At 36.6% G+C, this 16,074-nt stretch overlaps 1 protein-coding gene across 1 annotated transcript; it reads left to right on the top strand.

Moving 5' to 3' along the window:
• Positions 1–1,125: 1,125 nt before the first annotated feature.
• ATP5PB (ATP synthase peripheral stalk-membrane subunit b) lies at positions 1,126–10,414 on the top strand. The gene is made up of 7 exons (XM_034414309.3): positions 1,126–1,319; positions 1,428–1,476; positions 2,984–3,129; positions 4,319–4,482; positions 6,220–6,345; positions 7,014–7,193; positions 10,278–10,414. Exons 1-7 carry the CDS (start codon positions 1,289–1,291, stop codon positions 10,347–10,349), a joined length of 768 nt encoding a protein of 255 aa, XP_034270200.1. The 5' UTR covers positions 1,126–1,288; the 3' UTR covers positions 10,350–10,414.
• Positions 10,415–16,074: the final 5,660 nt, after the last annotated feature.

Genomic DNA, 16,074 nt, shown 5'->3' with positions numbered 1-16,074 from the left:
TCAGTGCAAGAATTCAAATTAAAGTACAGATGGCTACCATGCCTGCATTTGAACATATCATGGAGAATGCTATTAAAAGAAATCGTATTTTAATATTCCTATAGACTTGACTTTCTTATATGAATGCATGGCTTTGTAGCCATACTTTGGAATGATGGAGGACAGGCCTATAGGTAGCTATTATTTATGAATCATGATGTCAAAATGATAAAAAATGTCATATCATAGTGCAAACCTTCCCTTTTTGTAGTTGTATTACACTACTGTCCTATACTAATATGCAATCAACTACTATTCCAAGATACTTTTCATAAGTACTTTTGCCAGGCCAGGTGTCCCCCACTCCAAAGTCTAAGTGAAAATGTTAAACTGCATTCTATCTGTAGTATTCATCTCCAATCTATCAATGTAATTTGAACTGACATTTATCAGAAACAATTGTAAGACTTGGGTAGATGGATTAGATGGCTGTAATCATGTTGAATTCTGGAAGTCGGCTATCCTACTATATTGTTCTAAATAGCTGTACCTTGAGACTTCCTGGTACATTACTTTACCAAGTGTTCATAAATAAAATTTCACCTTCAGCTGTGCAAGGCAGGGGAATGTTTTTATTTTACATAATTGCTCATTTATTTTGGTTTTGATTATGACAACTTTGGAGGTTCCGTTTAGAGGTAACAAGAGACGTGTTTTATAGATAAATAAAAGTGGCATCGGCTTGCCTTGAATTGATCTCAACCACAACCTGGAAAAAATGAGCGCAATGATATATTTAAGTTGTGGGGTAGTATGAACCACTGTCACTTTTCCAATTGTTTAAAATGGTCTTATCAGATTTCCCCACAAACTCAAGATCGAAAAAGAGCATAATATTTCAGCATCAACGAAACATAGTCCTGCATTCACCAATAGATGTCCCTGTGATTGTCGAACTTTTTTTAAAAAGTTTTTAAAACTCGGCGGGTATTCCCCCGCCCCCAAGCTTTTTTAACAACTCTCAGTTGTCTTGGCGTAGCTCTATGGCAAGGGTTCCCAAACTTGGCAGCTTTAAGACTTGTGGACTTCAACTCCCAGAATTCTCCAGCCAGCTAGTTGAAGTCCACAAGTCTTAAAGCTGCCAAGTTTGAAGACTTCTGCTCTATGGTGATAGCTCCTGAGTCGGAGGCGGAGCTAAGAGGAGACAGCGCGAGTCCGATTTTCTCGCGAGAATCTGGGGACGGGGGCGGCCATTTTAGTTTTGTGACCGGGGGTCACAGGGACGTCGGGCTGTGAGGGGCAAGGCGCGATGTTCTCTCGGTTGGCGTTGCGTGCCCTGGGTGAGTGAATGAGAGAGGGGTGGCCCAAGGGGCGCGAAGCCGGGGGGGTGGGGAGGATTGCACTGTGACCTGATCTGCTTTTTTTTCTCTCTCTCTCTCTCTCTGCAGCCCCTGCCGGCCTGAAGAGTTCGGTGGCTCTACCCGCCCTGTCATCGGGGTGAGTATAGCTGGGTCAGTGGGAAAGGGAATGAGACGCGCTGATGGCCTTGAAAGGCAGCAGGGCATCTGGGTCCTCTTCTCTGTTAAGGATACCGGTTTTTGTTCCTGCCGCCTCAAGTGAACCACACGCCATTTGTCCCAAAAGGTGCTATTTTTCAGGAGGCAACTGGACTTTCTTGTTTTCTCTTTGAGGACGTTTCGCTTCTCCTTCAAGAAGCTCCTTCAGCTCTGACAGGATAGTGGGGAATGGAAGGATTCCTATCTTGTCAGAGCTGAAGGAGAAGCGAAACCCCTTCAAAGAGAAAACAAGAAAGTCCAGTTTTTAGAATAGAATAAGAATAGAATAGAATAGGATTATTGAATTGAATTGAATTGAATTGAATTCTTTTATTGGAATTGGACACACAAGGAATTTGTCTTTGTGTAAGTGCTCTCAGTGTACATAAAGAGAATAAAATGCATTCATCACGAATAAAAAGATACAACACTTAGTGATAGTCAAGGTTACTAATAAGCTATGAAATCGTACCAGGGAACAAAAACAATATAAATTGGAAGATACAAGCAACATGGTTATAGTAATAAGTGGGAAGAGAGAGATACTTGTAAGGAAGAGGAGAAGAACAGTAATACCGTCTTACTAAATTATTTGACACTGTTGTGGGAATTAATTGTTAAGCAGAGTGATGGCATTCGGGAACCTTTGGGACAACCATGACCTGGATGACTGAGAATCTCTACAGACACATGCCATCTGAATGTCATCATCATTTTGGATAGCAAAGGCCTTTTGATTGAAAGCCTTAGATGAAATTAAGGAAATTGCAATGAACCCTGCGGTTGGTCTGCGACTCTTCACCACCTTTACTGTGGTTTATACATTGATGCAGATTTATTATCACAAAACATGGGAAACAAAACCTGCTTTAGTGAATTGTTCTGGCTACAAGTAATCCAGCTTTGCAAAACGTACTGTGAAGGAGGATCCATTATTCAAATCTGGTCTCCATTAGCTATAGGAAAGATGGTCTTTGTAATAAATGTTCTTGTGCAGACATAACTTGGCATAGTGATAATGAATGGATTAAAACATTAGCATTTCTCCTTAAGATTGTATGTGTATTCATAGTATTCAATATGCAAGGTTTTTTATTTGCATTTTATGTCCCTTGAAGATTATTGCCTGATTATTTTTAGAAAAATTATGGAACATGAGGCCAATATTGTAAAAGTTCAGTTGGGAGGTGAAGAATTTGGGAAGTTACGTTTATATTTGCATAACCTGGCAAGGTGCAATGTACTTACAAATGTTTGAGAAATATGCCGGCTTCTCCTATGGCAAAGCATGGCTAACAAATAATGAATGATATACTATGCTAGGCAAATTAGAAAATCAGATTTTCTTTTAATAACAGACATACTTGGGAATATTGTCAAGAAAACAATATGAACTGAAATAATTGGATTTATTTAACAAAGTTATTAAATAACTTTTTAAATTACAGCATATTTCATGCATCAAGATCACTTCACACAAGTCAACAGCGCTTGGCTCCAGTGCCAGCTCTTCCAGAGAAAGGTGGAAAAGTTCGCCATGGAATAATCCCTGAAGAATTTTTCCAATTTTTGTATCCTAAAACAGGAGTCACAGGTATACCTTTGAAACTATTCTAGTGTTTATTTAGTACACTTAATTTCTTATTTTTCAAAGTATTTTATATATGCATTAGGGAATATTGAAGTGCTGTCGTTAACGGAAGGATATTTTATTATACTAATTACTGGCGGTGAAATGATAAATACTAGGAATTTATTTTTAAATTATGCATTTAAGCATATTTGTGGCAAATGCAGGCTTGTGCAATGAATTTTTAAATGCATGTATTTACTGTTAGCAAATAGTCAACCACAATAAAAACTGACAGTCTGGGGCGACACAATCCCACATATCAGCATTCTGGGTTTTACCCTTATTTGCAATATTCTCCAATATTTGCAGAAATGCCAAGGCCTTCTGGGCTTCTGAGTGAATGGTGTTCCACAGGGCAGGAGCAGGAATGGAGAAGAAATGCTTTCTAGGTCCCAATATATGACAATAATTAAGGGATGGGACCTGGGGCACAGCCACCCTGTCTGACTTGGTGGGATGTTTTTCCTGAGGAAGAAACAGTACTGTAATTTTTTTAAAAAAAAATGACAGATATTTTTGTAGTTAGGCCTGTGCATTTATCAACTCATTTCAAGATTAATATAGCAGAGCCCTTCTGCTATAGCGGAAAAGCCCTATTACAAGTTGACTCTATTACAATTACAGATGCCATTTGGTATAGTGATTTAGCACCAAGCTAAGAAATGGGGAGTCTGTAAAGTTTAAACCTACCTTAGGCAAAAGCACAGTAAATAACCTTAACTATTCATACACTCGCAGTCCTAGGAAGCAGACAATGGGAAACCCCTTCTGAAATCTTGCCAAGAAAACTACAGAGGCTCTCCCAGGCAGTCACCAGGAGTCAACACTGATTCATATAACCAGTAGCATTTTAGAGAAAGTGGTGAAATGATAAAGTCCATGAAATATTACTTTAATTTTTGAAAGGAATGTTAATTAAACTTGCTTAACTGCTATATCTTGATGAAATTTTGTAAGAAAAAAATGACAAATTAAGGTTTGCACTTTCAGGCTTATGTGACCTGCCTCAAGAGCAACAGCTTTTGCCTCTTGCAGTTTACATACAAGGGAAAGATAATGTGTACAATATTCTTGAGGATCATTTTAGATCCTTTCCATTATATTGAGTATTTCTGCCTTCTGTATAATATTATATTTTGCTTATTGTTAGGTCCATATATGCTTGCAACTGGACTGACACTCTACTTCCTGTCTAAAGAAATTTATGTAATAAATCATGAAACAATAAGTAGTGTTCTTATTGTGGGTTTAATAATCTATGGAATTAAGAAGTATGGTCCTCTTGTAGCAGCTTTTCTTGACAAAAAAATGGACGTAAGTATAGTTCTTCAATTGTATTATACTTTGTTGAATTGCTTATTTTGTTGCAGGTATATTCCCAGGAATATTATAACTTAATATATTCTGCATAATGTGAAGCATTTTAAAGTGATCTTTAGAATACAGAATACTTTTTGGTATTTGCAAGCACTATTATTGTAATAAATAGCTCCCAATTTAACTTTGGCCTTTGTAATTCCTATTTTAATTATTTACTACTGAGATTTCTAGTTGCTGTAGGCTGGTTGTGAATCATTTGCAGGAAAATACAATGCATTAACAGCAACAAAAAAAGACAAAAACAATAGAATAAAAATGATATCCATCAGGGGCAGACCCAAACTAACATCCTCCCAAAGCTTATCAAATATCCAGGTTTGTACAGCCCTGCAAAGCCCAGATTTTTAAGGGCAAGGAGTTTGACAAAAATATCGTGTGTGTGTTTACACAGACTAATTCCATGATTTTCATCCAGCTGCTTCCTAGACAAACATGTATAGGATTGTAACACAATCCTAATTTTTATGTTATTCAAAATCCTCTTGCAGATAGTCCTTGGATTGCAGCCCTAATTGGAGCTGGAATTTGCATCACTAAGAACAGCAGTTGTTAAGCAAAGCATCACATGGCTACACTGTCTAGTGATAGCAGTCCTTGCAATCCAGATTGCAGTCATTAGGCCACAACTGTGTGGTTGTTAGACAAGGACTTCATTCATCTCTTGTTCTACTTGAACCTCCTCTGCTTCACCTCTCCCCACTTGCCTCTTTTGACTGCCTATACTCTGCTGTCACCTTCGCTGTTCCAGTTGACTTTCATCATTCTTTTTCTCTCAGTGCTGGCCTGGTTGAAAGGGCAGAGAGATGTGTGGGGAGAGAGATAGAAGTGGCTGGTCCATTGGCAGACAAGGCTCTGTCACCTTGCCACACATGTCCTTGGAAAGCACATGTCAAGATTTTCAAGGAGATAATAAAACTACCCAATAAAATTTCTTACAGAATTTAATGTACCTAAATATTCTACGTGTCTGTGTCTGTGTGTGTGTCTGTGTTATTACTAGAACTGTTCTCCAGAATTAAGAAATGCCATTGGAGTGTTGTTATCTGAGTCAGGATTATAGGCCCAGATATTACTTATCTGTTCAAGTAGAGAAAAATAAATGCAAATAAATGTTGAAGTAGAGAAAAATAAATGCAAATGCAAAAATAAATAAATAAACTGTTATAATCAGCTGTTTAATTATAAGCAGCCAGTATTCTTGTATTCTTAAACAGTATTCTGTTTAACTAATGGGAGAGGCAATACTGTCTCTTGTAGTATTCAATATTATATGAACTGGGAAGTCTGCTGTGTTTATCTCATAAAATGAGAAAATAGGTCTTAATGATTCTAGTTTCTTCTAACAAACCACTGTTCTGTGTATTATATAAATGAAATAAACGTAACCATCTTTATGTGCTTGGTTATTCTTGCTGGTAGAAGGAACCAAATGAGAGCAGTGACCACCTGTATTCTGCTTGTTAACGGTTAAACCAGAATTCAATCTGAATGTAGCCTATGATGTTAAATTGCTAGTGTTTGTCAATCAGCAACTTCATTTTTTTTTTCAGAATAATAATTATACTTTCTTTTGCCAATAGTATTGTATTAAGGTAAAATTGGCATGTAGCAAAAGACTGAACATTTTGATTTCTTTTAGGATTAAACTGGCTTATATGTCTCTCATTTTAGGAGCAACGTGATGCTTACGAGAACTTTAAAAGTCATCTTATAAATAGATGCCAGGAGGGAATTGAGGAGGAGAAGAAAGAACAATGGAGAATTGAGGGTCGCCGCTATCTCTTTGATGCCAAGCGGGTAAAGTAGGAAATGGGATGATGCTAAAAATTGCTTGGAAACAACTCTCACAAACACTTTTCTTGTCCAAACCAGCTAGGGCTGACAGGAATTAAAATCCAAACTTCTGGATGTTATCAAGTTATCTTCCCTCACTCTAGAACACAGCCTTCTGGTAACTATTATAATAATGAATACATGGTTTCATTTTTATGATCATACTTGTGATTTATGAGAGTAGTACTTAGTTTGTTCATACCTTAGTCATGTTATAGCTGGACTATTCTGATAAACTTTACATGGGTTAAGTACTAAAAAGTACAAGAATGGTTCATCCAGGTACCCTCTGCTCTGTGAACTACACTTAATCATCTTATACTTTTCATACAAGATTGATATGTCTTGCTGTCCTATTTTCACACTTATTTTTCCATTGTCTTCCTTTCTTTGTGTAATTTTCTATGCTTGCACATTACAGAACATGGTCTATCACCACTTATGTTTTTTTCATTAGTTATATCACTTTCATTATAAATAATTAAATCAACTATGCTTTTTTTATTTACATTCATTCCTTTGCATCTGTATGCATGAACATATTTATGTTTCAACCACATACTCATTCTTATATATCACATAAATATTATAATCAAAATAATAAGAAATCTCACGTTTTCTTGTGACTCTAGAACAATATTGCTATGATCCTGGAGACCAACTATAGAGAAAGGCTTCTCACTGTATCCAGGGAGGTGAAGAAGAGGCTAGACTATCAAATTGCATTACAGCAGCTCAAGAGGCGTATGGAACGAGATCATATGATCAACTGGGTAGAACAAAGTGTTTGGCAGAGTGTTTCAGCCCAACAGGTACTTAGCAAATATTCCCTTACAGATGGTTTGTGGCCATTTTACTGCTAGAAAAGCCACTAGATTTCCCTTCCTTTACTCCACAGTGAAAAAAATATATCTATCCAATTGGGTGATAGATGCATCTTCTTGATCTAAAAATTAATGTTTCATTTTATTGATTTTACCCTTTTGTATTTTGTTGAACCATTTTAATCAAAATCTATTTGTGGTCATGTGTACTGTATTGTTCAGTCTGTGGTGTTGATACATGTAATAAGTATATGCTACATATTTTTAATGTCACATATTCTTTGAAAAAGGACGAGGTGACTCAGTGGCTAAGACGGTGAGCTTGTTGATCGAAAGGTCTGCAGTTCAACAGTTTGAATCCCTAGTGTTGCGTAATGGGGTGAGCCCCGTTACTTGTCCCAGCTTCTGCCAACCTAGTAGTTTGAAAGCATGTAAAAAATGCAAGTAAAAAAATAGGGGCCACCTTTGGTGGGAAGGTAACAGCGTTCCGTGCGCCTTTGGCATTTAGTCATGCCGGCCATATGACCACAGAGATGTCTTCAGGCAGCGCTGGCTCTTCGGCTTTGAAACAGAGATGGGCACCTCCCCCTAGAGTCAGGAACAATTAGCACATATGTGCGAGGGAAACCTTTACCTTTCCTATTCTTTGAAAAGGTTTTAGAAGAGGTTTTCAGAATATATGCTGGACTTGCAGACTCTTCACCTCATCAACGTCTTCATAAAGTTTCAGATTGTTAATTGATCTCCAAATATATATGGAAATAATAAATATTGCTTTAATTAATAGTAGTACTACAATAATAACCCAATATTTACCTTTGGAAGTTAGTATGGACCACGTTGAGAAACCTTCCTGTAAGGCAACCATGTCTTTTTTCAAGCTTCCACAGACTGGAAAGAGACACTGCTGCATTTGTGATCACACAGAAGTCTAAAAAAATGTTGCTTGGCTGCTCTAAAGATATCCTACAGTTCTGAAATCCAGTGTAGCTTTGAATTAATTTCAAAACATACAGTCTCTTTGTACATCTTTTCTGAAGTATACAAGACATACAAACAAAAGCAACTCTTAGATATTACCCATTAATACTTATTGAGGAATAAGCAATATTTTTGGACCAGTGGGGACTACTGAAATTTTAAGGGAAAATTGTGAGTGTCACAAATGGCTGTCATGGGCTACAATGTTAAGCCTATGGATAAGTGCTATTTTACTTTTAAAGTTGCTGTGTGATGTGTTGTTTTTACAAATAAGAATTATATCAACTTTCCATTTTGAAAATAATGACCAGGCAGGAAAACAACTAGATGCCAGGCTCCTTTCTCAATCTTGGTACTTTTATTTTATTTTAAATATAGCAAGCTGTAAAACAAATTACAGACTTCTTTACTGGATTCTCCATAGCAGCTGGACTCTTCAAAATCATTATTACAAAGTAATGGATGACAGTCTGTTATTTGGAATGGGTTAAAGACAAACATAAATTGAGATTCTCATTCTTTAAAAGTAAAGAAAGTATGGGAAAAAGCTTTCTTTCTAATAATATGTGTGTCATGGTGACCATGGCAGCTATTTTCGGAGAGCCCCATGTCAGGGTGGCAATTAATCCCATTCTGCTTTTGGGTAATTGCACCTTGATTAGAGAATGGATCGTGACCTTTCCCTTGGAGTATACTTTACGAAAATAAAATAAAACCGAGATATATTCTAATAAACACATTTTATTATAAAGAAGTAAAAAAAAAACATCTTACTAGCTAATTAATTACATCTTGACAGCGTTGCTGCCGGACCTCTTGGCAGGCGAACAAAGAAAGTTAGAAGAAAGTGAAAGAATGTGGAAGAAAAAATGTGGACATGCGCAGTGGCTTCTGAGATAAGCTCTGCATCTATTGTAAAGCTTAGAATGGGAGCCCAGCTGACAAATACAAAAACGCAGTGACACCCCCAATAATATACCTCAAAATCTTCACCAATCTCCACCCTGTAGAGATTGGGAACTTCACTGTCATTCATTATTAGAATGGCAACTATTAATTTTTAACTTATTTGTCAAATCATTCAATTGGGGCTAAGAGCCATGTTAGCCCCAATTACTAAGTGAAACTGCTTTGTTTTGTTCTTTATTTTGCAAGTTTGGCAAAACATGGCTTATAGACTCAGCCAAGTATGAGTTATTCAACAAATCATAGTTAAGCATATATGAAAGTATGTGGAACTCCATTGGAATTTGGAGTGGGAGGTTTTTTTAAAATATTTCTGTATAAAATTAATAGATTGCAATTATTTCTCTAGAGGCCCAAAACGGATTTTACTTTAAATGAATAGTTATCAACTATAACTTCTGTTTTTCTTAGCTTTTTTAAAAAAAATTGAGATTAATTACTGTGTTTGGAGATAGTTTTCCATTGTAATTGTGATAGAAAAGCATGATTAATTATGTTTTCCTTAGCTCAAAATGGAGAAAACTGAAAATATGATATGGCATCCTTTTTCCTCATAAAATTGTCTTATCTTTTTTCATATCAGTCCATGCTGAAAAGATTACTTCATATAGCAATAGTATGCTTTAACAAAATGCTTTTATTCTAAATACAGAGAAATTGGTCTAGGGTAGTCTTCATAAATCTTATATCTCTACATTCTAAGATAGCACAATTTTTGATTGAGAGGATTGGGTAAAGAGCCAAATATTTTTCATGATATCAATTAGATTCTCTAGGAATGGGTTTCTTTATGTTACATTTTTCCTTCATGGACCTGAATTATTTAAGAACCATGTATGTTTTTATTTTTTGTATAGTTTTATATCTGATCAGTAGATGATTTTTCTTTTAATACTGATTTTTGGAAAGGTCAAATGCAGTTTAAGTAACCTCATTCTTGATTTTAAATTCTAATTTTCAGTCAAGACTAAATGTTTTAAAGTTTGTGTACATTTAATAGTATGTAATTTGTATTTGTATAGAAGCCAATTGTATAGAATCATAAAGCTGCAGTGAACCTCCAGATCTTGAATATTTTTTGTAGGTTCTTTAAACTTAAATGTTAATTTCTTTTCTATATTATAGGAGAAGGAGAACATTGCCAAATGCCTTTTGGACCTGAAAGCATTGTCAAAGTCTGCCCAAGTATCTCTCTAAGTTGAACATTGTTGAAACTTCCAAAATTGTACAATTTCTATCCTTAATTAAAACATAGTATCATGGTTTGGTTTACTCTGAAAGTTCCTTGAATGTGTTCCTCTCCTTATATTTTCACATCACAATATTCAGAAAAGAGATACCTTTGCAAATTTAACCACAAAATGATGTAAATGAAATTTATATTTGTCTTCTCTAAATATGGCTAGTACTATTTCACACACTTAACAGAAGTGTTTTGTCAGGCCTCTTCACAAACTTGGAGAAAGGTTTTCCTGTTTAAAGAAATAAACTTAGTTAATGTAGCTCTTAAAATAGTGGCACCCTGGTGGCATAGGATTGGAGTTTATCAGGTTGAGATTTTATGAAAGTAACAGCTTGATATTCAGCAGATCAGTAAATAGCATTTTTTAAAGATTTAACAATGGTCTAGTAAGGTCTGTTAACTGCTATTCTTAAAATGCAGTAAATGTCTAGTAGCAACCTTATGTGGTGGAAAGTAGTAAGGAGGTGGATTCCCAGAAGGGAGAGGTGCATTTCAAAGGAGTAAGAAGCAACTCAGCCCAGATATGTTTGAGAGAAAGAAGATGAAAATATTTCCTAATAGTTCACAGAGTATATTGTAAATGAAGACAGTAGAATGCTCAGTTTGGCAAGTTTTTGTCTATTGGTGTAAAACAATCAACTTCTTAAAAGAATCACCATGTGTCAGTCTTGGTTTGGGACTGACACCTTAGTACTTGGCAGCATATATTCAAAGTAATCTAGCAGTATTTATACCTTGTGGCTAAACAAGTATTCACATGTGTATTTAATAAAATTAAAATATAAAATACAGGATTCATTTCTGATTATATTTATTTCACCAGATAACAGTAATCCGTAATATCAAATGGAAAAGGTAATTGAAAGTAATTACAACTACCTACTAGATACCAGGCATTCCTATATATTTCTAAATACATTACTGAACATTAAATATTAATTGTGTTCATATATAAATGGAATTTCTCTTATGGTCTGATTCTAAATAAATAGCTACAATATTAAATGTGGAAGATTTCCTTAGATGTGCAATTTCCTGGACATTTTTATTCTGCTCTAAATCAAAGGCTCATACTCCAGATACGGATTTTGTTTCAGAGCAGTGGTTCCTGTCAATTGTGAAGTTTTGTGTGGGATTCCTTTGCTGCAAGCAAGAACATATTAGACTGATCCAACCAAATACCTGATTGTCCCCATTGGTTTTGAGAGGATATTGGGTTGCCCAAGAGTGCTTGTGCATAGTTTGACTGAAGTAGCTGTTACTGAAAATAGGCAGGCAACTGCAGCATTGGATCAGATCATGCCTATGCAGACTCTACATGGATTTCAGGGAGCCCTCTGGTTTTTCAAAGGTACTCCAGGAGATGAAATTACAAGAGATGCAGAGGTCCTCAACCCCTGATCTGTAGACCAGCACCAGTATGCGTCATACCGGGCTGTGCAAACAAGTGAAGTTCCATCCACGGGATGTAGGCAGCACATGAAATCAGTCCACGGAAAAATCTCTCCACGACCAGGAACTGGTCCTTGGTGCCCAAACGATTGGGGGGCACTGGCCTACAGCACTATTAGTAGAAGACGAGCAAATCTATGTGAGGTAAAGGTATACCTTGTGCCAACAAGAACGGTGAATATGCAATATAGTTAAGGTGACCCAGCTATTTCTGGATGGTTAAAGAGCAAAGAAAGCACCTGCTAGGCTCCTATAAGGAATGCTCTTGGCATCTTGTATCAAGTTACTAGGATATGCTTTGAATTGGGTGCCAGTTATACAGCTAATATGGAGTGTATTATCTAATGTAAGCTATCGGGGAAGAGTTTGAGTTTGGTCCTGAGGAATTGGACATCTTGAAGTTTTGGTCACCAGTATTTAAGAACCATGTACCTCCTGGTTGGTGAAGGCCTGTGTGGAGATGGCATGTGGTTAAATCCATGTAAGCGTTAATGCAGTTTGGACAGTGGAGTCATTAGAGAATCTTTGTAGAGGTCCAGGTGCTTCTTATCTATGACATTCCCCTAATCTACTAAAATAGTGAAAGAAGGAGATTAAGTTCAGTGTGGCTCAATTTGTTTGCAGCGAACCCTTGGCCTCTTGTTCATTGTAGCCTGCCTAACTAAATGTTCACTAAGCTGCTGCGTGATAATCTGTTGAAAGACATTGCAAAGTATATATATCAAGCTGACAGGTCTTTGTTTTCCTAGATCTTCCTCATTTTGAAAAGTGGGATATCTTACTGAAATGGATTTAAGATCAGCAAATCTTTTGCCCTTTCAGATTTAATAAATATTTGACAAACTTCAATGCACATAACGAAATTCAGGCAAAGAAATGATGTTTTCTTGGCTGTCCATAATATTCTTAGGAATCTTCCATAATGCCAAACTTTAAAAGTATCAGTACTCTTTCGCTACCTGCTTCTTCAAAGTCCAACTTCCATTTCCATAAAGTCTCACAGGGATACTTGCATGATTATCATTTTTATAGATATAGAGACATCATAGTATCAAAATATATAATTTCCAAGGCCTTCGTGGCTACTGCATCAAGTGCTAATCTATGGCATATTTCTTGACAGCTTCATGGTTGACAATAAAAGGCAAAAGCTCACCACTTTGGTATCTTCATTGCCAATTCTAAGGCACCTCAAAAATCACACCCATGCCACAGTGAAAAGAAAAGCAGACATAAATGGCCACAAGATGGCAACAGTGTCCCATAGGAACATTTTCCTGTACTTGACTGTTAAGGAAATCTAATGTGCTGGTTTCTCACCCAAGTGGGTGTGTCCAACCTATATCCTCCCACACCTTTTTTCTGGTGGTAGAAAAAATATATTCTGAGTTGCTTCTACGTACTCTAAAATATATACCATGACTGCTTGCTTGTTCAGTTACTTTTTAAATTGCCTCACTATTGGATATTGAATAATAGAATGTCTTTGTTCTTATTTGTGTGCAGAATCATTTAACTAAATAATTGTGGATTTGGAAAGGATCATAAGTATAATCTTTTCCAACCTTCTGCAATGTGCAGGAAAACCTATTAAATCATCCTTGACAGGTAGCCATTTAGCTTCTTAAAATTTCCTGAGATGGAGAACCCACAGCTTCCAAAATAGACTATTCTGGTGTTGAACAGATCTTATTGTCAGGAAATTTTTCTTTATATGTAAGCAAAATAGAGAAAGCTGCAATTTCATCCATTATTTCTGGACTTAGTTTCTGTGGTGTTGGAAAATAATTCTTGATAATTTTCTCTACTGCATCCTTGTATCTGTCTCAGGTCTTCCCACATTCTCTTTGTAAGTGTTTCAGATCCAATTTATATTAACCCAACAGACCCCATGAGTGAACTGAACTACATCAGTTGTCAGAGTATTAAATATTTTAGGCACATGAGTTGTTTCACTCCAGGTTATGGCTTTGTATATGCTAGATCTGCCACACCTACTGGTAATTTAGTTCTTTAGTCCTAATTTGTCTCTCATAAATCTCAGCATAGTCAAACAGCTGTGTTTGGGATTATGGAAGGTGAAGTTCCATATCGGAAAGATACCAGATTGGGAAGATTGAACTGGATAATAGTTTGGATGCGGGACTTGTGTTTGGAGGGGGAGATGTGTTTGGATGCCACCTCATGAAAAGATAGTTCACTTGATTACATTTTTTCCAATCCTTAAATATAAAGGTGCCGTCAAGAACTGATTTGATTGCCTTATATTGATAAGAAGAAACAAGCAAAGGCAAATCCTTTAGATCAGGGCTGTTAAACTTGCAGCCCACGGGCCATATGTGTCACATGCTGGCCACACCCATGCCTGGTTTAGCGAAGGGGGAAAAAGTCCCAATACATCACATGATGCCACCATGATGACATGAGTTTGACACCCCTGCTTTAGAATCTGGATCTATTGGAAATTATTCTAATCCAGCCTTTCCAATGTTTTTCTTTACATACAGGGAATTCAGTTCTCTTAGTTCCTAGCTAGCATAGCTAAATTGTCTGAGATTTAAGAAAACCTGTGTAGTAACTATCTAAAGACCATCAAGTTGGGAAAAGGCTTATCTAACCAGTATTAAACAGGTAGTGTGTTCTATTATGTGAATTGTTTTTGTTTCATAATATCAGTTACCTTAGAAGTATATCCTTCTTATTTCCATCTCTGTTGAAACCCTCACTGGCCCTTTCTCTCTCTTTCTTTGCATTGCATAGCAAGAAATGTCATTTCAAGGCAGTATCTTGAGAAATTCTCTCTGAGAGCTGAATGGCCCCCACCCTGCTGGTGTTTTGTGAAGGGTCTTGGCTCTTCAACCAGGCCATTAGAGAGAATTACTAAAGCCTCCTATTTTTCCCACTCAATTTGTTATTCTGCCATCTTTACCCTTGTTTCTTACCCTGGTTATTGTTTCTTGTTTATTTTAATATTTTAAATAAATTGCAAGCCACTCTAGTTGCTGAGAGTTCGGTAGTGTGTAAATGTTAATAATGGAAATGCCAAATCAAGTTTGAACATCTGGCCATAATAAGGCCAAATTGTGGTGTGTGAGCATGGAATAGGCATTGTATTAAATATGAGGTTTAAAAGTGAAGCAAATTCAGTAAATACAGACTACTTGGTAATTCAAACTGTAAGGGGAAATATATATCTATTGTATTTTCCAGGCAACATAAAGACTTCCAACCAGACAATGATATAATAGGCATCTTGATCCAGGTGAAACAAGTCCACTGGCTCCTTCCCAAATAACCCAAGCTATCTGTCTGTGGGACAGATGTTTTCCCTTAGGCAACATCTGTTTCTTGTTCAAAGCCAAGCAATCTATTAACTGGAGATGTTACTCTTAGGTTGTGCAGCAAAGGAGGAGAAGTTATTCTCTTAAAAATTCAGGTGGGCATTTCCATTACTTGAACTGGTAATTGGAGCCTGGTTTAGCTCAACAGACAGAAGCACTGTAATTTAACACCAGCTGTCTGCAATTAAAGTAAAATCGAATCTCGCCACGCTCAAGGTTGACTCAGCCTTCCATCCTTTCTAAGGTAGGTAAATTGAGGACCCAGTTTGTGGGGGCAATAAGCTGACTTTGTATAAATATACAAAAGTATGAAGGCTATTGCTTAATGCACTGTAAGCCGCCCTGAGTCTCCGGAGAAGGGCGGCATATAAATCAAATTTAAAAAAACAAAAACAAAAACTGTGGATTACAAAATACTCAGAGTGCATAGCTATCTGTGAGAATGTCTCCGCGTGAAAATGTCAATACATCCCTTTCCACCCCACAAGCCACACACTTCCTGTTTCAATCAGCACCCTTCCTTCTGGTTTCTAAAATGGCATGTTTGCAGAAAGATTATAAAATAACCCTTCTTGTACTGAAGTCAGAACAGAGTTAATTCTTTAGTTTGACTGTCTCTCTTTTCTTTTTAATTTACTCCATTGAAAAAAATTGTCTCTTTAAATCATTCAGACATCTGAGAGTGGACTCTTTTTTTCATTACCAGCTTTCAGTTTAATTAATTCTGGAACTTTTTAACATCCAATCTAATGGTAGATACCTCTTATTATCATCTCATAAGTAATCAGGCACAGGAGAGACGCCAAGTATGGTGCTGGCTACTGAAATTCATTATACTGTAATTGAAAATCTATAGTTCACACTCATTCATCCAACAAAGGAATCA

Source organism: Pantherophis guttatus, chromosome 3 (assembly GCF_059756535.1).
Source record: "Pantherophis guttatus breed Tessera chromosome 3, ASM5975653v1, whole genome shotgun sequence".
Classification (NCBI taxonomy): domain Eukaryota; kingdom Metazoa; phylum Chordata; class Lepidosauria; order Squamata; family Colubridae; genus Pantherophis; species Pantherophis guttatus.
Note: the sequence above shows the minus strand (reverse complement) of the source record. Positions and strands in the feature narration are given on the sequence as shown.